Below are 22,569 nucleotides of genomic sequence, written 5' to 3' on the forward strand. Positions count from 1 at the left end.
GTAATTTTCTGCAAATTCATGAAAGTTCAGCTTCATAATCTTTGAAACAGCTTAGAAGTACTGAGAAGCAGTCAATTTTAGTGTTTTGAACAATTCCAGTGTTGATCTCAGTGAAAGAAGTCAAAATAAGACTAAGACGAAAAAAGCTTTCTCTCAGTGAAATAAGTCAAAAATGGACCACTGTGTAATTTTCTGCAAATTCATGAAAGTTCAGCTTCATAATCTTTGAAACAGCTTAGAAGTACTGAGAAGCAGTAAATTTTAGTGTTTTGAACAATTCCAGTGTTGATCTCAGTGAAAGAAGTCAAAAATAAGACTAAGACGAAAAAAGCTTTCTCTCAGTGAAATAAGTCAAAAATGGACCACTGTGTAATTTTCTGCAAATTCCTGAAAGGTCAGCTTCATAATCTTTGAAACAGCTTAGAAGTACTGAGAAGCAGTATATTTTAGTGTTTTGAACAATTCCAGTGTTGATCTCAGTGAAAGAAGTCAAAAATAAGACTAAGACGAAAAAAGCTTTCTCTCAGTGAAATAAGTCAAAAATGGACCACTGTGTAATTTTCTGCAAATTCATGAAAGTTCAGCTTCATAATCTTTGAAACAGCTTAGAAGTACTGAGAAGTAGTAAATTTTAGTGTTTTGAACAATTCCAGTGTTGATCTCAGTGAAAGAAGTCAAAAATAAGACTAAGACGAAAAAAGCTTTCTCTCAGTGAAATAAGTCAAAAATGGACCACTGTGTAATTTTCTGCAAATTCATGAAAGTTCAGCTTCATAATCTTTGAAACAGCTTAGAAGTACTGAGAAGCAGTAAATTTTAGTGTTTTGAACAATTCCAGTGTTGATCTCAGTGAAAGAAGTCAAAAATAAGACTAAGACGAAAAAAGCTTTCTCTCAGTGAAATAAGTCAAAAATGGACCACTGTGTAATTTTCTGCAAATTCATGAAAGTTCAGCTTCATAATCTTTGAAACAGCTTAGAAGTACTGAGAAGCAGTCAATTTTAGTGTTTTGAACAATTCCAGTGTTGATCTCAGTGAAAGAAGTCAAAAATAAGACTAAGACGAAAAAAGCTTTCTCTCAGTGAAATAAGTCAAAAATGGACCACTGTGTAATTTTCTGCAAATTCTGAAAGTTCAACTTCATAATCTTTGAAACAGCTTAGAAGTACTGAGAAGCAGTATATTTAGTGTTTTGAACAATTCCAGTGTTGATCTCAGTGAAAGAAGTCAAAAATAAGACTAAGACGAAAAAAGCTTTCTCTCAGTGAAATAAGTCAAAAATGACCACTGTGTAATTTTCTGCAAATTCATGAAAGTTCAGCTTCATAATCTTTGAAACAGCATAGAAGTACTGAGAAGCAGTATATTTTAGTGTTTTGAACAATTCCATTGTTGATCTCAGTGAAAGAACTCAAAAATAAGACTAAGACGAAAAAAGCTTTCTCTCAGTGAAATAAGTCAAAAATGGACCACTGTGTAATTTTCTGCAAATTCCTGAAAGTTCAGCTTCATAATCTTTGAAACAGCTTAGAAGTACTGAGAGCAGTATATTTTAGTGTTTTGAACAATTCCAGTGTTGATCTCAGTGAAAGAATTCAAAAATAACAAAGACGAAAAAAGTTTCTCTCAGTGAAATAAGTCAAAAATGCACCACTGTGTAATTTTCTGCAAATTCATGAAAATTCAGCTTCATAATCTTTGAAACAGCTTAGAAGTACTGAGAAGCAGTATATTTTAGTGTTTTGAACAATTCCAGTGTTGATCTCAGTGAAAGAAGTCAAAAATAAGACTAAGATGAAAAAAGCTTTCTCTCAGTGAAATAAGTCAAAAATGCACACTATGTAATTTTCTGCAAATTCATGAAAGTTCAGCTTCATAATCTTTGAAACAGCTTAGAAGTACTAAGAAGCAGTAAATTTTAGTGTTTTGAACAATTCCAGTGTTGATCTCAGTGAAAGAAGTCAAAAATAAGACTAAGACGAAAAAAGCTTTCTCTCAGTGAAATAAGTCAAAAATGCACCACTGTGTAATTTTCTGCAAATTCATGAAAGTTCAGCTTCATAATCTTTGAAACAGCTTAGAAGTACTGAGAAGCAGTATATTTTAGTGTTTTGAACAATTCCAGTGTTGATCTCAGTGAAAGAAGTCAAAAATAAGACTAAGACGAAAAAAGCTTTCTCTCAGTGAAATAAGTCAAAAATGCACCACTGTGTAATTTTCTGCAAATTCATGAAAGTTCAGCTTCATAATCTTTGAAACAGCTTAGAAGTACTAAGAAGCAGTAAATTTTAGTGTTTTGAACAATTCCAGTGTTGATCTCAGTGAAAGAAGTCAAAAATAAGACTAAGACGAAAAAAGCTTTCTCTCAGTGAAATAAGTCAAAAATGCACCACTGTGTAATTTTCTGCAAATTCATGAAAGTTCAGCTTCATAATCTTTGAAACAGCTTAGAAGTACTAAGAAGCAGTAATTTTAGTGTTTTGAACAATTCCAGTGTTGATCTCAGTGAAAGAAGTCAAAAATAAGACTAAGACGAAAAAGCTTTCTCTCAGTGAAATAAGTCAAAAATGCACCACTGTGTAATTTTCTGCAAATTCATGAAAGTTCAGCTTCATAATCTTTGAAACAGCTTAGAAGTACTGAGAAGCAGTATGTTTTAGTGTTTTGAACAATTCCAGTGTTGATCTCAGTGAAAGAAGTCAAAAATAAGACTAAGACGAAAAAAGCTTTCTCTCAGTGAAATAAGTCAAAAATGCACCACTGTGTAATTTTCTGCAAATTCATGAAAGTTCAGCTTCATAATCTTTGAAACAGCTTAGAAGTACTAAGAAGCAGTAAATTTTAGTGTTTGAACAATTCCAGTGTTGATCTCAGTGAAAGAAGTCAAAAATAAGACTAAGACGAAAAAAGCTTTCTCTCAGTGAAATAAGTCAAAAATGCACCACTATGTAATTTTCTGCAAATTCATGAAAGTTCAGCTTCATAATCTTTGAAACAGCTTAGAAGTACTAAGAAGCAGTAAATTTAGTGTTTTGAACAATTCCAGTGTTGATCTCAGTGAAAGAAGTCAAAAATAAGACTAAGACGAAAAAAGCTTTCTCTCAGTGAAATAAGTCAAAAATGCACCACTGTGTAATTTTCTGCAAATTCATGAAAGTTCAGCTTCATAATCTTTGAAACAGCTTAGAAGTACTGAGAAGCAGTATGTTTTAGTGTTTTGAACAATTCCAGTGTTGATCTCAGTGAAAGAAGTCAAAAATAAGACTAAGACGAAAAAAGCTTTCTCTCAGTGAAATAAGTCAAATGCACCACTGTGTAATTTTCTGCAAATTCATGAAAGTTCAGCTTCATAATCTTTGAAACAGCTTAGAAGTACTAAGAAGCAGTAAATTTTAGTGTTTTGAACAATTCCAGTGTTGATCTCAGTGAAAGAAGTCAAAAATAAGACTAAGACAAAAAAGCTTTCTCTCAGTGAAATAAGTCAAAAATGCACCACTGTGTAATTTTCTGCAAATTCATGAAAGTTCAGCTTCATAATCTTTGAAACAGCATAGAAGTAGAAGCAGTATATTTTAGTGTTTTGAACAATTCCAGTGTTGATCTCAGTGAAAGAAGTAAAAAATAAGACTAAGACGAAAAAAGCTTTCTCTCAGTGAAATAAGTCAAAAATGCACCACTGTGTAATTTTCTGCAAATTCATGAAAGTTCAGCTTCATAATCTTTGAAACAGCTTAGAAGTACTAAGAAGCAGTAAATTTTAGTGTTTTGAACAATTCCAGTGTTGATCTCAGTGAAAGAAGTCAAAAATAAGACTAAGACGAAAAAAGCTTTCTCTCAGTGAAATAAGTCAAAAATGCACCACTGTGTAATTTTCTGCAAATTCATGAAAGTTCAGCTTCATAATGTTTGAAACAGCATAGAAGTACTGAGAAGCAGTATTTTAGTGTTTTGAACAATTCCAGTGTTGATCTGTGACAGAAGTCAAAAATAAGACTAAGACGAAAAAAGCTTTCTCTCAGTGAAATAAGTCAAAATGCACCACTGTGTAATATTCTGCAAATTCATGAAAGTTCAGCTTTATAATCTTTGAAACAGCATAGAAGTAATGAGAAGCAGTAATTTTAGTGTTTTGAACAATTCCAGTGTTGATCTCAGTGAAAGAAGTCAAAAATAAGACTAAGACGAAAAAAGCTTTCTCTCAGTGAAATAATCAAAAATGCACCACTGTGTAATATTCTGCAAATTCATGAAAGTTCAGCTTTTAATCTTTGAAACAGCATAGAAGTAATGAGAAGCAGTATTTTAGTGTTTTGAACAATTCCAGTGTTGATCTTAGTGACAAAAGTAAAAAATAAGACTAAGACGAAAAAAGCTTTCTCTCAGTGAAATAAGTCAAAAATGCACCACTGTGTAATATTCTGCAAATTCATGAAATTTCAGCTTTATAATCTTTGAAACAGCTTAGAAGTGAGAAGCAGTATATTTTAGTGTTTTGAACAATTCCAGTGTTGATCTCAGTGACAGAAGTCAAATAGACTAAGACGAAAAAAGCTTTCTCTCAGTGAAATAAGTCAAAAATGCACCACTGTGTAATATTCTGCAAATTCATGAAAGTTCACTTTTTAATCTTTGAAACAGCATAGAAGTAATGAGAAGCAGTATATTTTAGTGTTTTGAACAATTCCAGTGTTGATCTCAGTGAAGAAGTCAAAAATAGACTAAGACGAAAAAAGCTTTCTCTCAGTGAAATAAGTCAAAAATGCACCACTGTGTAATTTCTGCAAATTCATGAAAGTTCAACTTTAATCTTTGAAACAGCATAGAAGTAATGAGAAGCAGTATATTTTAGTGTTTTGAACAATTCCAGTGTTGATCTCAGTGACAGAAGTCAAAAATACGACTAAGACGAAAAAAGCTTTCTCTCAGTGAAATAAGTCAAAAATGGACCACTGTGTAATTTTCTGCAAATTCATGAAAGTTCAGCTTCATAATCTTTGAAACAGCTTAGAAGTACTGAGAAGCAGTATATTTTAGTGTTTTGAACAATTCCAGTGTTGATCTCAGTGAAAGAAGTCAAAAATAAGACTAAGACGAAAAAAGCTTTCTCTCAGTGAAATAAGTCAAAAATGCAACACTGTGTAATATTCTGCAAATTCATGAAAGTTCAGCTTTATAATCTTTGAAACAGCATAGAAATACTGAGAAGCAGTAGATTTCATTTTTTTTTTAAATTCCAGAGTTTCTTGAAGATAAAACTATGAGACAAAAAAAGCTTTATCATAGTGAAATAAGTCAAAAATGCATTGATGTGTAATTTTCAGCCAAATATTCAACCTTCAGCTTTATAATCTTTGAAACAGCATAGAAATACTGAGAAGCAATAGGTTTCGGTGGTTTTAAAAATTCCTGTGTTTTATGAACATTCAACTGTCTCATGCCAAAAACGCATTATTTCAATGAAATATGTAAAAAATGCACCAATGTGTAATTTTCATCAAAATCTTGAAATTTCACTTTTGTTATCTTTGAAATAACATAGAAATTCTGAGAAGCAGCAGATTTTGGTGCTTTGAAATATTTCTGCGTTTTTTGAAAATAAAACTACTAAGGCCAAAAACGCTTTATCTCACTGAAAGAAGTCAAAAATGCGCCACTGTGTAATTTTCAAAAAAATCTTCACAATTAAGCTTTGTAATCTTTGTAACTTTCAGCAAAATATTCAACTTTCAGCTTTATAATCTTTGAAACAGCATAAAATACTGAGAAGCAGTTGATTTTGGTGGTTAGAACTATTTCTGTGTTTCATGAAAATAACACTATCTAAGACCAAAATGTTTTATCTCAGTGAAATAAACAAAATATTGAACTTTCAGCTTTATAAACTTTGAAACATTATAGTAATAATGAGAAGCAGCATATTTCAGTGGTTTGAACAATTTCTGTGTTTTATGAATATAAAACTATGTAATGCAAAAAATGCTTTATCTCAGTGAAATAAGTCAAAAATGCACCAATGTGTAATTATTAGTAAAATCTTCAACTTTCAGCTTTAAAAACTTTGAAACAGCATAGAATTAGTAAGAAGCAGTATATTTGGTGGTTTGAAATGACCGTCCGCTCCGTTGTCTCTGCACATCTTTGACAGCAGCTCTGAATGCTTTAGGCAGTTTCTCCAGGCATCATAACCTGCTCTGCAGTCACAGAGAGACGCTCAGTCACTCATAACAAGATTTAAGTTGAAAAAAACTCTTTTGTCAACCGCTTCTAACAATGTTAGAAAAGTCTTTCTAACATGAGACTCTAAGACTCTAACACCACAATGGCGAAAGCCGGCTTGGACGTGTGAGTTGCCCTTGTGACTGAAAACATTATGACCAAATTGTTTCATATTTTCCTTTCAGGTTCATCGACTAGTTTTGGTCAACGGAGAAGATGTGCTGAGAGGGATTGTCTCTCTGTCTGATATTCTGCAAGCCCTGGTTCTCTCTCCTGCAGGTATTTATGTTCTGTACTCTTAACAACAACCCTTAAGTCTTCCTCTGCTCTTTCTGTCCTTTTTCTGCCTATTTACCTTCCTGCCTTCCAATTTCAAAAGCCTCCTGCTCCTTCTGACACAACTAGTCTTTGTTTGAACACAACAAGGGACTTCCATCTTATTTATCATCCCTGGCTTAAGCCATGAAATCTCTTTTTAGCTTTCTTCTCGCTTTCCTTCCAACCAACAAAACTCTTTCCTAAATTATTTTACTCCACCTCATTGGGAGGACCTTAACTTGGAATTATGTCAACATGTATGTACCTGCATTCTTCACTTCCTTCATGTTAGACGGATGGAGTCATCCATCTAACATCTTCCATTCTTCTATGTTTGCCAATTTTTCCACATTTACCCAAACAGTCCGTACATTTTTACTACATTTGTATAAAATGTTTCACCTAGCAGCCTCTCCAGTCTCACATGAACCGTTGACACCCTTCCCTCCAAAGTTCATCTCTCCTTTTTCGAGCCAGTGTCATCACTTCCTTCTCCGAAAGTTCCAACCAGCATTTCCCAGGTAAGATTCCCATCTAAACTGTCAGTGGCTGGTTGTCTGAGACTCAATCTGGAGCTTAGCACTGCCTGTTGAGGTCCCCAAATCAATAGCAACAAGAGAACAGTTTTCATTACATGTCGGTTTGCATAACTTCATCTTGTTCTAAGCAAAGAGGTTTTAATCCATTGTTGTGCCTCACCTCCACATCCAAGGCCTGGCAAGTCAAAGGGTACTTCTTCATTTCCATGACATGATATCAGTGATGGAAGTAGTAACAAAGTGTCCCCGATGATGTAAGAAGTTTTACAATTTATAATAGGAGAAATTTCAGTAATGGTCATATAATAGTGCGTCTGGATTTTGCCATGCATGTAGCCTGTGGTCTAGTGAAAGCATTGACTGAGTTTAGATTGTTAAAAAATAAATACTAGCTTTTTATATTAGTACTTGACACTTTGGCAGGACAAATCTGCCAAATCATTAAAAGTAACACATTGCATATCTAATTTTAACAAAAAAATAAAGCAACATTGCAAAAAAAAAAAAAAAAAAACTTTGTGGGAATAAAATACACAAGCAACAGTAATGACAAAACAATTTAGTAGAGTAACTTATCATATGCAGTTAAACAAAAGCATTGATTAGCCAATCCCAAGTCAGTGAGTCGTGTTATAAAAGCAAAGGCTTTTCTTTCAGTATGCTGACCAGCTCCTGATTTTCACACACAACAGCAAGAAGGAAATGAATCATTGGTCTTTGAGAAGTAATTGTTGCTGCTGAAATACTGCTGGTTTAAAAATATTTGCCACATCATTCCTCCTCACAAATTCTTCAAATTAAGATATGATTCCTAAGAACCATAAAGTCAATTACTGCTTTCGACATATTAGAAATTGTTTTAATCTTTTGTTCTTGACCATCTGTCGTGCTTCTTTCCAAAATCCTGCTTTCCAACCATCCTGAAACAGTCATAGAAATTTCATATTTTTATTAAAAGAAGTAAAACATTTATACTATTTAAATGCCTTGATTTCTGCTAAATAAATGTATGCTTTTTAATGACCAGCAGAAAACATTTTCCCTCCATGTGATCCTCCTGCAACTGCACGTTGCACATCACTTACGCAAACAGAAATTTTTCTGGAAATTTTTAACAAAATTATTTTTAAGACATTTTACCAGGAAGATTTTCACCCAATTCATTCAGCAAACAGAATAAGTTGTGAACAATAACATTGATTTTCTGCATTCGAGCAAACAATTGCTTCTTAATAGCTGAGAGCCCAGTCTTTGCGAAGAAGAGCGTGGAACGAAGGGCTGAGGTTTCCCAAGCTATGAATTTAAAGACAGAGAAAAAAATATATATATATAAAACAATTTTGTGTGTTAACCCTTCCTGCTCAGTTTGCAGACTTTGTAGTGGTCCTCTTGTATGAAATGAACATCACTCTTGTAAATCCAATAGGTAATATTATGAAAACATTATATTGTGATCGACAGTAATTTTCAGCACAGTCCCTGGTGTGAAAGTCCTAAAGACAAAAGCTCACATAAGACAAATCAGGTCCTACACTTCATAATCTCTTCTACTTCCACTATGTCTACATCAGGAGATTCATGTATGGCCTGGAAAACTTGCTTAATGTCATGTCATGATGTTAACAATCACTTCTGATGATGGGTAATAATTTCACTAAAAAAATGGAGTGGCAATTGTTTGAGCGCTCCCTCTATTGTATTCAGTATCTCTCTGGAGTTTTGTGACGCATGGACAACCTGTAACACAAATTTGCTGGCAAATGATGCTATACAATTTTTCTGTGAAGCAATTCTTCTCCAGGCTTTAAAATAGTTGAATAGCACAGTTTTTAATCTCATGCTGATGTCAACAAGGTGTTATGTCTTATACAAACCTCACTGAAGACTACTATATTCAAAAATTATACAGACTCAATAATCATTTGCTTCTTTTTTTGAAAGTCCAAATAACACAGCATCTGCGTGTTACTCATCCCAGGTATTTGGGTGGCCATTTACAACTTTGCCTCAAAATTCTCTTTGTGGTTTCAAACTGATGCACAAATGTTCTAATGCAATCTGTCACTTCTGGAGCAGACTTTGTCTTCATTGTGTAAATCTGTGGCCATTTGGTGAAAGAGTTAATGATGACATATTGGTGTCCTGACTTTGTTTGAGACAGTTTTTCGTTCAAGTCTATTCCAACCAAAACAAAAGGATGTGAAACCTTAAATGAAAGAATTAGTTAATTATGCTAGAAAATAAATTAATAAGAAAAGATGGGTACATTTTTGAGAGTACAGCTTTGTAAGCAAAAAAAATTATAGTCTTTTGACTTGGTGCGAATCTTCTCGTATCTATAAAACTCCATCTACTCATTTTCTCTCTCAAATGAGTAAAAACTGAGTAACCTAAGGTTTTAATTATTTAAGTTAAAGTCATGTTTGAATCTGATCGTTTTTGCTCCAAAACTGGAAATTAGGGTTTATTTTCTTTATCTCAGTGTTGCTATCACAAAATCTAATAAATTAAAATACAGACATCAATATGAGTTAGATAGAAATACATAGAAATACATTAACTCTCATCAATTTTACAGAATGTTAACTTTGGTTCTTCAAAAAAATCTGCTATATGTCTGTTGGATGTCCACAGTGTACATAAGGAGAAGATTTTTCAGTTTGAGGTGACTGTGATCCACCCAGCTGCCGATGATCTCTACCTGCAGGCTGCAAGCTGTTCTGTTTACCTGGGGTGGAGTTGTTAGCTTTGCCAGTTTCAAACATCCTGGTCACAAGTGTACCAGTCTATCTATACACACATGCACACACACGCAGAGTAAACACTCCTAGCATATGTTAAGTCTGTTAAACAGATGGCAGTTGATGAGCTTTGTTGTTATTGAAAAACTTAGGGATTAATAAAATATCTTTAAATACTCATGAGTTCAATCTTTATGATGAGAAATCATCATTTAAATGATGATTTCACCAACAGCTTTGCCCCGAGCTTTAATAAAAGACGAAAAAGAAGCTGAAATGCAAAACACATTAGAGTTTGAGGTTGAAAAGAATGCATGGGCCAACCACATGTTCCTTTAGTTTCACATCATCAGCATCACCATCATTCCCTGAACAAATACTTCAGCCAATCAGCTGATCTGACTGTTTTTTTCAGTTAAACTTTGTATCAAACTGTAGCAGGTGTGAAAATCTTCATATAATCTGTCCTGAGAGTACTGATGGATCCCAAACCAAGGTAGGAGCAATCATATGTTCAATTAATTGTTTATATAAGCAAAAGTTTCTTTAAGTTTTACACTAAGCTGTTTTTAGATTTATTATGTTTATTTATACTTAGCTAATATTAATTTTATTGTACTTCAATTAATTGTTTATATAAGCAAAAGTTTCTTAATTTCCCCTTGTTTTAGATTTATTATTTTATTATGTTTATTTTATACTTAGCTAATATTAATTTTATTGTACTTCTTTGAATTTTATTTGAGATTTATTTACATTTCTTTAGATTTCCCCAGTTACTTCTCAAATTTAAGTATGAATACACAGTAACATTGCTGAACATAATGGAGACATTTGACATTTTTGTAGTTCATTCTGTCCTACAACACTTATGAAATATTTGAGAATTTCCAAAGAAATTTCAGATATCTAAAGTAATTTTGTCCCATTTTTCTTGCATGCATGTCTGAAAGTCTGGTTTTAAAAGTCTTAGATCTAATCAACTATTTCAGATGTTGAGTCTTTAATAAGCTCAGATTCCCTGTTGAGTGTCACATTTAAGTTAGTTAAATCTTAAAGATTTGTTCATGGCTTCTTTAAAAAATTACAAAAGGTATTGAAATATTCTTGTGAAACCCTGGAAACAATTATTTAAAAACCTGCCTGTAATAGTTTCTGTAAAGAAGTTAAATCAAATATAAATACTTAGACATTACTTTAAAACTAACAATTAGTTTGTCCTGTTTTATTTGAAGAGACTATTATGACAATTCAAAAAAAGTTTTGAATTCCTTACAAATTTAATAAAAATAGGAAACCTCTGGTACTGTAATATAAAATCTAAGAACACTTAAACAAAGTAATAAAACTAAACAATGAAAATGGAGAAAAATACATTTTAAACAGCTGGGTAAAATAATACATAAAATTGCTAGTGATGAATAGACTGGGATCCCCTCCATTTATTCTCACTTAAAGTGGTTAAAATCATTCAGGCATATCTTATCAGCTGCACATCATGTGTCTTGAAGATGGTTTTTCTTGGTTTAAACCTCAGATATTATTATGGTGAGCCAACATTATTATTATTATTATTATTATTATTATTATTATTATTATTATTATTATTATTATTATTATTATTATTATTATTATTATTATTATTATTATTATTATCCATCCATCCATCCATTTTCCGGTCACCCTTCTCCCTAACGGTGCCTTGTCAACATGTCCAGGTCTGCCTGACCAAGCAAGAAGGCAGACTGCAAGATGCTAAAAGAAGTTTCCAAAATCCTTAAAATATCATCAGCGAACATACAGAATAGGGTTTTTTGCATGTTGGTTTACAATCAGAAAGAGACTGTGAGCTAAAGCTTCATACTGTTTGCATAGAGGAAAGCTTCACTTTGGGGCCTGTTGCCTTTCTCCAGTGGCCAATGGGAGAGAGGCAGTGAACACCCTGAACAGGTCCAAAGTATTTCCTCAGATAGAAAACTTATCTCATTTACATATTTTGCTTAATGAGGTAAACATAGTCAGTTTTCTCTAACTAAATCTACTACTTTTACAGAGTTAAAATGATGAGGTTAGATAAAAAAAACTAACATTTCATATTGAATGAGGCATTGTGAGTGTTTAAATAGTTAAACTTTGAATTTACTGCCATGCTATAGTCTAACCAATTTAACATTAAATATGTAAAGTATTTATAAATGGACATTTTATATAGACTTTCCTGTGTAGGAAAATTAACAAGTGAAGGGCTGCTCCCTTTAAACCAATCACAAACCAAAAGTATTCGTGTCAGCCTGATTAACAGAAACCACAGCTGGTTAAACAGAGAAATATCATTTTAAGTGAAGCCAAGTGACAGAAGAGCCAGTGTATTTAAGGCTCCATAGCGATCAGTTTCATTTTTGCACATGAAGCAACAAGTAACATTGGTAAATTGCTTCAGGATATCTGAGAAAGACGTCACGTCAGGAATATGTTCTGGAAAGATGGTTCTGCTGTGGACAAAAGTCACAATAATTGACAGCAAATAGATTATTGTGCCTTACTTCTGATTTGCAATAGAGGAAACAATTGTTAGGGTAGAGTAATCTTTGGAGAAGAATTAGAAGTTAGACCACACATAAAGTGAAATATTTTCCTGCAAGAAACCTCTGTAAATATCAGCTAAATGGATCTATTGGGCAGTCCTGCAACTCAGCAAAGGTGAGTCGTTGAAGTTTGTGTTTCTTTTCTGAAGTAATAACCAATTACTCTAATCTATCAACCTTTGGAACAACAGCTATCATTTTGAGAACGTTCAGGTTTGGTTAAAGACGCAGTAGGATGTCTTATGACTGTGTATAAACAGGCAGAGAAGAGCAAATTTGCTGAAAAAATTCCTTCCTTCCTCAATCTATGTGCATCATAAGAAAGATATGCTGGAAGGAACATGTTAGATTTTTAGAAACAATGCTTATCTGACTTATTTTTTTGATTTATGCTTTTCAGAAACTCCCCCCAAAAAACACAAGATGTTTATGGAGGATACCACTTGTTTTCCTTTTTCTCCATTGAGTATAAATTTTAGTTTGGTTTTTCTTTTCATATTTCATGTTTCATTGTATTTGAACTCTCGGAAACAGAGCTTGAATTAACAACACAGGCTTCACCTGCTGGCGTCAATGATTGGACTTTTTTTGACATCAGGCTGGCAATGTGACGCAAAAGTGCAACAAAGATTTTCTTAATTCTATCCAGATCTAATTATTCTTTTTTACTGTGAATCTACATCTGTTTAGAGGTGAAAACACGTGGGACAACACGCTCAGGATGGACAGAAGAAACAGTGCAGACTACATGTTCACAAAATTTGGAACCTGTCTCAAAAGATGAAAAATAAAAACAATATATATCTTGACTATTTGAAACATAATAAGGAAATCAAAACAGAAATATTGGTTTCTGTTTTTGGCCATAAAAATTCTAATTTGCCAATGTTCTGCTTGAATAGTTTCAATGTTAAAACAAAAACCTAATTTCCACTTTGAGTATAAAGTTATTGAACATAGTGTCATAAAAGAAAAAAACAAAGTTATATCCACAGAAATAGATATTTAGGTTAGGTGCAATAGGTTTTGTCATTACTGGTTTCTAAAGAGAGCATTTTATTACCAGTTACATTCACACAGACTGAACTTTAGACTGTTTTCAGTTCATAACAACTTGTTCATATTTTAAACTACTGCTTACATGTTTGGGATTTTTTCTTAATGGCTCAGTTGTAAAATAATCCATGAAGTGAGGATGATTGAAGTTGCTGCTCCTTTAGCAGGAAGGAAAAAAGATATTTGGCCTGAAAGTGAAGAAGAAGAAGAAAGGCATTGCTGACCTGGTCCTGGCAAACAAAGGAGCTGTGGGTAAGGCATGGAAAACAAACATCACTGAGTCTCAGTTGTGATAATAAGAAGAGGAGTTGTCTCTGTCATCATAGGAGTGAAACTAACCCTGGTCAAATAAGCATGTGTGATAGGTATTTTCTCAACCTATATAAAAAGAGAACCACAGACAACGTTTAAGTTTTCAAGCAAGTGTTTTGCAAGGAGAAGGCACAGCAGACCACTTCCTGAAGGTGTCTGCCAGGCGTTCTGACTTTCTGCATCAGAACTGGTCCTTTATTACAAAGCATATTATTACAGCAGGAAAGGACTGTGGAGGGAGGCAGTTTAAGGAGTTTCCTAAGATAAGAAGTGGTTACAGCTTCAAGGTCTATACGCAGCTGCAGCTCCAAAGTCTAACAAGTTCCTTTTCTCAGGGATGTGAATACTAAATCTATTAAAACTACAAATGTAAGAATGATAACAAAACATAATTATTCTAACAAGGTGTCAGTTTACTATGAGGAGTCCTGGTTGCTATGGGTGATTTCAGTTTTCTTGGAAAACAGATTGTTCCTGTCATTACCATGAAACTGAAGTATTATCTGTAACGATTCCTGATATTGAACAAAAAAGTGTTTCAGTTCAGAGTTTCTGTGTACGATGGTCCTACTTGTTTTTTGTGTTTGTGTGTGTACAGACAGTGAGGTGGAGACTACCTCTGAAGCATCTCTCCTTCAGGAAGGGGAAACCCCAGAAGACCAGCCTCTCATTAGAAGAGCAATAAAACCAAACACAAAGAGGTAGTACTGTTTCAAACTGTTGAACAGTGGAGTACAATATCTGAGTGTATTTATTTTGTAATATATTGTGCAGTTATGCTGGAGTCAAAAAGGTTTCAAACAATCATGCATCCTGTTACAACTAGCAGAAAAAAAGCAAACGGGAAGAGGAAGTTATTGTCACGTCTATGAAATGAAATGAAATGTTTCAAATAATTCACACAGAAGGTATAAAAAAGATATTGTTTAAGTCAAAAGCTGCACTTGGACTATACCTATCTACATCTGTAAACTGACACATCTAAAAAATAGGCTTTTTGGTCTAAATTATACAGGTTTTAATATCCAAATAAAAAACAGCAACAATGACTCTAAATGAATACTAAACACAACATAACAATTTTAAAAAAATGTATTTTCATTGAGTCATAGGTTTATGACTCAGTGCCATGCATTTCCTGCTGCTGCGCCACCTTCAGGCAAAAAAGATGTCATCATATAGCTGCAATAAAAAAAACAAGTCTTCACACTCATATACCTTCCACATTGGTATGCTCCAGGTTCACCGCTGGAGGATACCATTGGTGAAGCACACACACCTCCAAATTACACCCAGGTGGGACTTTGTCAGGTTGAAAGTTACTGTACAGAAAACCTTCCTCAACTTCATTTTTTAAAAAGTTGCAGCTATGCAGATCAAATCATTGACAGTGATGCTTTTCTCCATAGTAAGACTGGAACTGATAGAGGGAAATCTAAAATCTCACTTATAGATTGTGACAAGTAAAAGAAACATCCTGCTGCAGAGCTGATATCAGTGACTGTAGTGTCATAAGATGACTGAGAAATCAGCATGGAAAGAACCTCTTTGGAGAGTACTAACAACATAGGAGTGTGATTATATATTTTTCAAATTATTACTCAGGTTTTGATGCCATGTAAATCGGTTGCGATTTACCTAGTTAACTTCTTCATTGTGAGAATGTTTTCTGTTTCATCTATTTCTCTGTTTTTCTGCAAGATGACAAAACAGGTTTTTCTATGAATTTGACATTCATGTGAATTCCCACAGGGCCAAACTTCAAACTCGCATTCAGGACAGCGAAGGAAAACCTGAGAGTTTCCAGGTAGTAACAACAATGGCTTAAATAAAACAGAAAAACAGATCAACTCCGTCTTACCTGGACCCTGATGAATGACTTATTCTTGTTCTGTTTTGCAGATTGGCATTAATATTACAGAAGCCAGGCAGCTTGTGGGGGAAAACATAGATCCCAGTGTAGTGATTGAGATTGGAGACGAGAAGAAACAGACATCCGTCAAGGAAGGAACAAACGCTCCGTTTTACAATGAGGTCAGATGAAACTGGTGGAGCTGAGAAACAGCTTTCCAGAAACTGTGTGGGATGAGCAGTGGTCAGATTGAGCATCAATATTGGTTCATAACCTGCCAACATAAACTCCACATTAATACATCACAAATGGATAAGTAGGCAATATGTTACTGGTTAGATTACGTCACTGCAATCCTAATGTTCCTAACACTTACATTAAATACATTTACCAGAATAAGTCTTTTTTTAATTGTGTGGGCGTGTCCTCAGGTGTTATGAAACACTATGCTGAATGTGTTTGGTCAGCTGATTAGTAAAAAAGATTATATAGTAAATTCTAAAATGTGCATCTTAAATATCTATGTTGAAGACTTCACCTCAAACAATTTAAGATCTCTACTTAAAGTTGGCATTTTGGAAGCTGAACTGTGTATTTTTTTTCTTGTCAGTTTGTCTCGTCTGTTGGTGTGTTCTTTTTTTTCCGTTTTTTTTCCTGCTCTGCTGCTATATTTATATACATGTACATAAGTGGACATGTTCATCAAGAGATATTTTAAAAAGCTGGTAGAAAAACTTCATAAGGGCTAAGTGAGTCATTAATAATTTAACTTTATAACTGAAACTTTTTGCTTCATCTCATTTCTCTTTCCATCAGTATTTCGTCTTTGACTTCTTTGCCCATAAAGAGATCTTCTTTGACAAAGTCATCAAGCTGACGGTTGGTAATAACATGAGAATAAATGCAACTTCCCACTTTAATGCTGATTTTTTTTTGTTGGGGTACTGTTCTTATTTCTATTTCTATAGGTTGATTTTGTGGTGGATTTTTTGGTCCTCTGCAGGTTGTTCACTCAAAGATGCTGAAGACGTTCTCTGTGGGGTCCTTTAAACTGGATGTTTGGACAGTCTACAAACAGCCAGGTCAGTCATGTTTGATGATTTAGAGCAGGGGTCAAACTCCAGTCCTTGAGGGCCACTGTCCTGCAGTTTTTCGATGTGCCACAGGTATAAAACACAGGAATGAATTGGCTTAACTACCTCCTCCTTGTGTAGATAAGTTCTCCAGAGCCTTGCTAATGACCTAATTATTCTATTCAAGTGTGGTGCGGCAGAGGCACATCTAAAATTTGCAGGACACTGGCCCTCGAGGACTGGATGTTGACACCCCTGATTTAGAGAAAGTCTATTGCAGAGTGTCACAACACTTCCTCATTGGCTCCTGATGGAAATTAGAAAGATAAACTGAATAATGTGTTTATGCCTTGCTTTCTCAGGTCATCAGTTTGTCAATAAGTGGGCAATGTTGACCAATCCTGGTGACATAAGCACTGGTGTCAAGGATATGTTAAATGTGACATCAGTGTCTCATCTAAAGGTGATGCCGTGCAGCCGGGGCAAAAAGCAAGTGATGCTGAAGAACAGATAGAAAAGTATGAAGCACCTCTGACTTAGTGTTTTAGACACGCTCATCACACTGCAGGCTGAATGCTGTGTGTTGCCTTTGGAGATTAAATGTTGTTTGACTGGTTTGGAAAAATGTTGTCTGTCATTAGGAACCTCCTGATCCCAGAGGGGCTTCCCTCTGAACGGCCATGGGCCCGTTTCTGTGTGAAGGTGTACCGAGCCGAAGGTCTCCCTCGGAACAACTCCAGCATCATGGCCAATGTCACAAAGGCCTTTATAGGAGACAACACAGCACTCATTGATCCATATGTTGTTGTAAGCTTCTTCAAACAAGTGGTGAGCTGAATGTTTCTTCCATTTAAAAGTTCATCTGGAGCCACCTTGAACTGAGACATGAGTCTGAGTTAAGTTCCATGTTTTGGGGAGTTGGATGCAGAGCCACCACTTCTCTTTATTGAAAGGCCTCAGTAGAGACGGTTCAGGTTTCTGAGGTCAGCTACCAGGCCTCAGATTAGTGGAAGAAAAAAATGTAACGGTTTCTGTCTGCAGATGGTCAGTTCCCAGTCAACTTCACAGCATAGATGCGTTGACTCTATAAAACAGTGTCAATACCACTCAGTCTTATAGAGCAAAGTGTATGGAAGATCAAATCTAGACTAAGTTACACAGCTCTCACATATTATCTGTAAAGCAAGATTCAGAATAAAGGATAGTTGCAGTCATGGTATTCAATGACAAACAGTGATCACTATAGTTGTGTTTGTCTCAGGGTCGCACATCCACCCAAAAGTCTTCAGCAGACCCTGTGTGGAATGAGCAGATTGTCTTCACTGAGATGTTTCCTCCTTTGTGTCAGAGATTAAAGATCCAGGTACGAAAGCTTGATACTGCTAATTGATTCAGAGTTCTGAAAAAGTGTATGCAGGTGGAAATTCCCTATAATTTTATATTCATTTTCCTTAAAGGTCTGGGATGAGGGGAGCATGAATGATGTTGCCATAGGAACCCATTATTTTGACCTAAGACGTATCTCCAATGAACAAGATGGAGACAAAGGTGAGAAGAACTGAAGATCTAAAGCAGGTCTGAAGGTTGAAAGGAAATGCAAATGTTTAATCATGATAAGGTTTTTTCTTGTTTACTTCATGTTTTTAGGCTTTTTACCAACTTTCGGTCCTGCTTGGATTAATCTGTATGGCTCAGCTCGAAACTTCTCTTTGGGTGATGACACAGGGGAACTCAATGAGGGCATTGGCGAGGGAGTTTCCTTCAGGTTCTTAGAAAGATATATATTTATTTCTGTATGACACATTGCAACTAAAATGAAGTGTCTTCTTTTACCTGATGTATATGCCCTGGACGGTGTGCTTGTGATTTTAGGGGTAGGGTCTACTTAGAACTGACAGTAGAGATTCTGTCTGGGGGCACAGGCTCAGACTCCAAACTCAGTCGGATGATTAAACCTGTCAAAGACACAAAAGCAGGAAAAGGTGGTGGGAAGGATGCTAAGTCTTCTGGTGGAGGCGGAGCAGGAGGAGGTACAGGGGCAGCTGATGATGACAAAGGAAAAGCAGGAGCAGCAGAGGTCCTGCCTGTTGATCCTCCTCCGGTGGTAAGAAAAGGCCTTTTGCTTGTTCCAAAAATAGGTATCTATTTAAAAGCAGCAAAATGAAATTGTACCAAAATTGTACCATTAATTACTGTAAGTTAGTTGATGAAGCTCAAGTTTGAGTGCTTCAGCCTATAAGACAGACTAGGTCCTATAGCTTAAAAACCTTTTTAAATAAAAAGACAGTTGATAAGTGTCAAAACGCAGATTATACATGCCTAATTTCATAAAAAAATGAAATTAGGCATGTGTAATCTTTTAGATTAGATTTACTTCATCATGCATCAGTGTAAATATTGTTATTTAAACTGAGCAAGTACTTCTGATTCTAGCCAACTGAAGATGATGAGACCTTCCTGCTTTTTGGTGCTTTGTTTGAGGCCACCATGATTGACCGTAAGATTGGAGACAAGCCCATCAGCTTTGAGTTCTCCCTCGGTGAGCCACAATAAAACCCCTTTTCTCTCCATTGTAAAATATACTTGAGGCAAAAACAAAATAAACGTATTCGGTTGATTATTTATTAATTGTAACACTGTTGGGGTGAGCATTGACATGTTGGGTCACTGGTAACCAGCAATAGGTCCTTTCTTTACTTGTGCATCTTGTTTCAGGTAACCATGGTAATGTCTTAGAGTCTTCCGTCCAACCAAGTACTGCCAGTCCTGCAGTGACTCGGAGGAGAAAGGTGCTGGACATCCCGGACAGCAGTGACATTTTTGGCTCCTCCCTCACCCACCCATCCTCACCTCTCCTCCCCAAAGACCCCTCTGATTCATGCAGAGCATTAAAATCTACTACACCTCCGGAAAAACCACTCATCGTCGAGGGAAACAGGTAGGTTTCATTTGAACATGCTGCTCAACAGTAGAGATTGTCATCTGCAGTTCATCCACACTGCTTGAAAACTTAACAAACTGCTTCTTAAATGAGCTTAAATTGGACTTATTTGCTTCTTCTTCTGCTGAAGCTTTTTAACACAATTTCATGTATTTCCCTCTCATAAACACGGGTCTGTTAAAGAATTAGAAAATCTTCTCAAGATTTTTCTTCATACTTACATGATGAAAAACTCATCAGGAGGACAAATAAGAATCAAGCTTTGCCGGCTCCTCAAATTGATGGGTAGCTGACCATCATCTGTTGTTATTATCAAAACAAACTGTAATCCTGGGTCACGCACAGTATGTGGAATATGTGTTCAGTGTTTTGTACATCGATCAAATGTTCATCTTAACTCTGCATTATGCCTGTGTGTGGTTACGTTCAGATACTACATGTATTTACCTCTCGAGAAGAAGAAGCCCTGTGCCAGTGTTGTGAGCTCCTGGGAGGACAGAACCTACCGGTTCTACAACTCCAATATGCTGGAAAATATTGCTGTGCTGTTTGTAAGTAGAAACACATACACATGTGAACACCTACACACACACAGCAGCACACACATAAAATGTTTTTATAGCTTCACAAGGTCGTTGCTTTGACTTCCATTCGTTTTTTATTTATTTCTACAGCCCAGCCCTGATCCTTACTGTCAACCTAACTGTTACCCTAAACCTAAACCAGACCTAAACTCATACCACACTTTACACAAGGGAGGAGATGCAAGAACAATCATTTGCTTTTTCCCAGCCAAACAACCTGCAAAATTCACACATAAAATTCAAATACTGAGCTTATACATGTGACACGACACAAGAAAGTTGAAACATTTTCAGCTTTAGTTTTCTTTGCTGTCTGTTCCTTGTATTGGGATCACCCCAACTGAAAATTGGAGGAAAATTTATATTTTTTGCTTCGTTTGTCCCTCCCTGTAGGTGCAAACCTAACTGCTGACCCAAAAACATGACTGTTCCTTATGGGACCTGGGCCCCATGAGGAGCACACACAAACACACGCCCACACACGACCATGCACACACACCACCTCTCACATGTGTTTCATCTTGTTTTTCATCTTGTTCATCTTGTTTATATCATCTTGTTTGTGATACTGAAGATGCACCACTTTAGTGACTCAAAGATGAATCAATCTGTGGGACTGGAGGTTTTAATAACAACCCAAATAATAAACATAGATTTGTTTTTACACATATCTTAACTTGATAAGTACACCCGAAATAAAGAAACAAGTGCATCAACTGCTCTGTAAGGATCATCGATTTCTGAAAACTGCAGTGTTTTAAATTTAACAGTCTCCTTGTAATTATTCTCTGCCATTGTGTCCTACAGGAGGAGGTGTGTGTTGCTGCTGACCTTCATAAGAAGCTGGACCCAGCAGCTGAGGCAGCTTTAAGAACTGTGCTCAGAGAGTTTTGTTTGGATGCCAGGTAATTCCAGCAGAGCTCTCACTGCTCCTTTGGAAAGCAGCAGAAGAGCATCTGAGGTTTGCAGCAATGAATCATTTCATTATGTTTATCCACCATGTTGGATAGCAGAGTTTACCTATTAATGTATTGTTCAACACTAAATCCAAATATTTCTAAAGTGATTCTCAGACATTTAATTTTATAACTTGCAAATTTCCACACCTGTCAGGTATCAAAGAAAAAATATCAGATGTTTGTGATATTTTACAGTCATGTAAAATATCACAGAAGTCACCTCAAATTATAATGGAACCATTCTGTAAAAATACTGACTTTCTTTAGCACAGAAATGACAGTGAGGAGAGGAACAACTTTAATACACATTTTATTCCCACATTACAATTCTTATAACATTAATCCCTTTCCAGCCTTTCAATTTACTCCTGGGCAAATCATCACCAGATAAGTTTGTATTTTTATCCATTTTAGGACTTTGAATTGACATCAATTTATTTATGCTACTGCATTTTTCAACCTTAGTCATTAACAGTGGCAATAATTTTGGTTAATGTAACATAAATCTGGTTGCTTCTCCTTCACTGTTTACTGCTGTTGCTCCACCACTAATTAAAACACAACAACCAGACACCCTTCTTACAACATTCATTGAGTTAATCAACAAGCAAACCACCTGTAGCTGTCACAACCAAAAGTGTTTTTTAATGGGTTTCTAGTTTTATAGTGGAGGAATTTTGTTCTGCTCTTCAACATGAATTGTGTGTTTTACAGGGATTTTATTGCCGCTGCAGAGGCCAAACTGAAAGCAGAGCTGAAGAGCAGCTACCTGACAATCCTGGACAAGAAACGTTTGACCATGTGCAAACAAGAGCTGGTGAGGCTGGCAGCACCTCCTGAGGGAAGGTTTATCTAGATACAACGAAAAATCTTTGAGTTTTAATCAACTGATGCCAGAATCATACCTTTTAATTTAGTATCTGATTAATAATTAGGATTTACTCCTGGGCAAAACATGACCATATATGGTCATGGAAAACAGTCACCCTCTCTTGCAGATTTCTTCAAGTTTCTTTTTTATTTTCACTGTTAAATACTTGGTATTTGGGCCTATGTGTTGCTTGTGGTCTGTAGTGGGTTTGTCTCGGAACTCCCCAATGGGTGTCATTGTTTACTAAGAATGTTCACAAACTTCTATTTGAGACTTAATAATATTGCAACTATTATTAGTCCATAACATTATTTTTCCTTTTATGAAGAATAGATATAAAAATAATGGGCTAAACCAAAATACATTTTACAACATTTGCTTACATTAAAAGTATAAGCATAAAAGTTAATCAAAGTAGACTGAGAAAGTAATTCATTTATAATACATAGGCCTGTCGCAAAAAACGATAAAGCAATTAATCACACGATAAATTAAAACTATCGACCTTATTTCAATTATCGG

The 22,569-nt window shown here is 35.3% G+C and overlaps 1 protein-coding gene across 1 annotated transcript in view; it reads left to right on the forward strand.

Annotated features, from left to right (window-relative positions):
• Positions 1-6,319: 6,319 nt before the first annotated feature.
• Positions 6,320-22,569, forward strand: part of LOC129379293 (fer-1-like protein 6) — a 40,518-nt gene continuing 24,268 nt past the window's right edge. The window contains 21 exon segments of the mRNA XM_055059994.1: positions 6,320-6,340; positions 6,402-6,495; positions 6,988-7,055; positions 13,623-13,707; positions 14,366-14,468; positions 15,520-15,574; positions 15,670-15,801; positions 16,436-16,498; positions 16,623-16,701; positions 17,055-17,114; positions 17,117-17,210; positions 17,334-17,520; positions 17,954-18,055; positions 18,150-18,240; positions 18,340-18,457; positions 18,565-18,796; positions 19,126-19,231; positions 19,408-19,630; positions 20,064-20,184; positions 21,025-21,122; positions 21,891-21,993. Coding sequence (XP_054915969.1) covers positions 6,320-6,340; positions 6,402-6,495; positions 6,988-7,055; positions 13,623-13,707; positions 14,366-14,468; positions 15,520-15,574; positions 15,670-15,801; positions 16,436-16,498; positions 16,623-16,701; positions 17,055-17,114; positions 17,117-17,210; positions 17,334-17,520; positions 17,954-18,055; positions 18,150-18,240; positions 18,340-18,457; positions 18,565-18,796; positions 19,126-19,231; positions 19,408-19,630; positions 20,064-20,184; positions 21,025-21,122; positions 21,891-21,993 — 2,235 coding nt within the window.

The sequence above is a fragment of the Poeciliopsis prolifica genome, unplaced genomic scaffold (genome assembly GCF_027474105.1).
Source record: "Poeciliopsis prolifica strain line A6 unplaced genomic scaffold, Auburn_PproV2 SCAFFOLD056, whole genome shotgun sequence".
Classification (NCBI taxonomy): domain Eukaryota; kingdom Metazoa; phylum Chordata; class Actinopteri; order Cyprinodontiformes; family Poeciliidae; genus Poeciliopsis; species Poeciliopsis prolifica.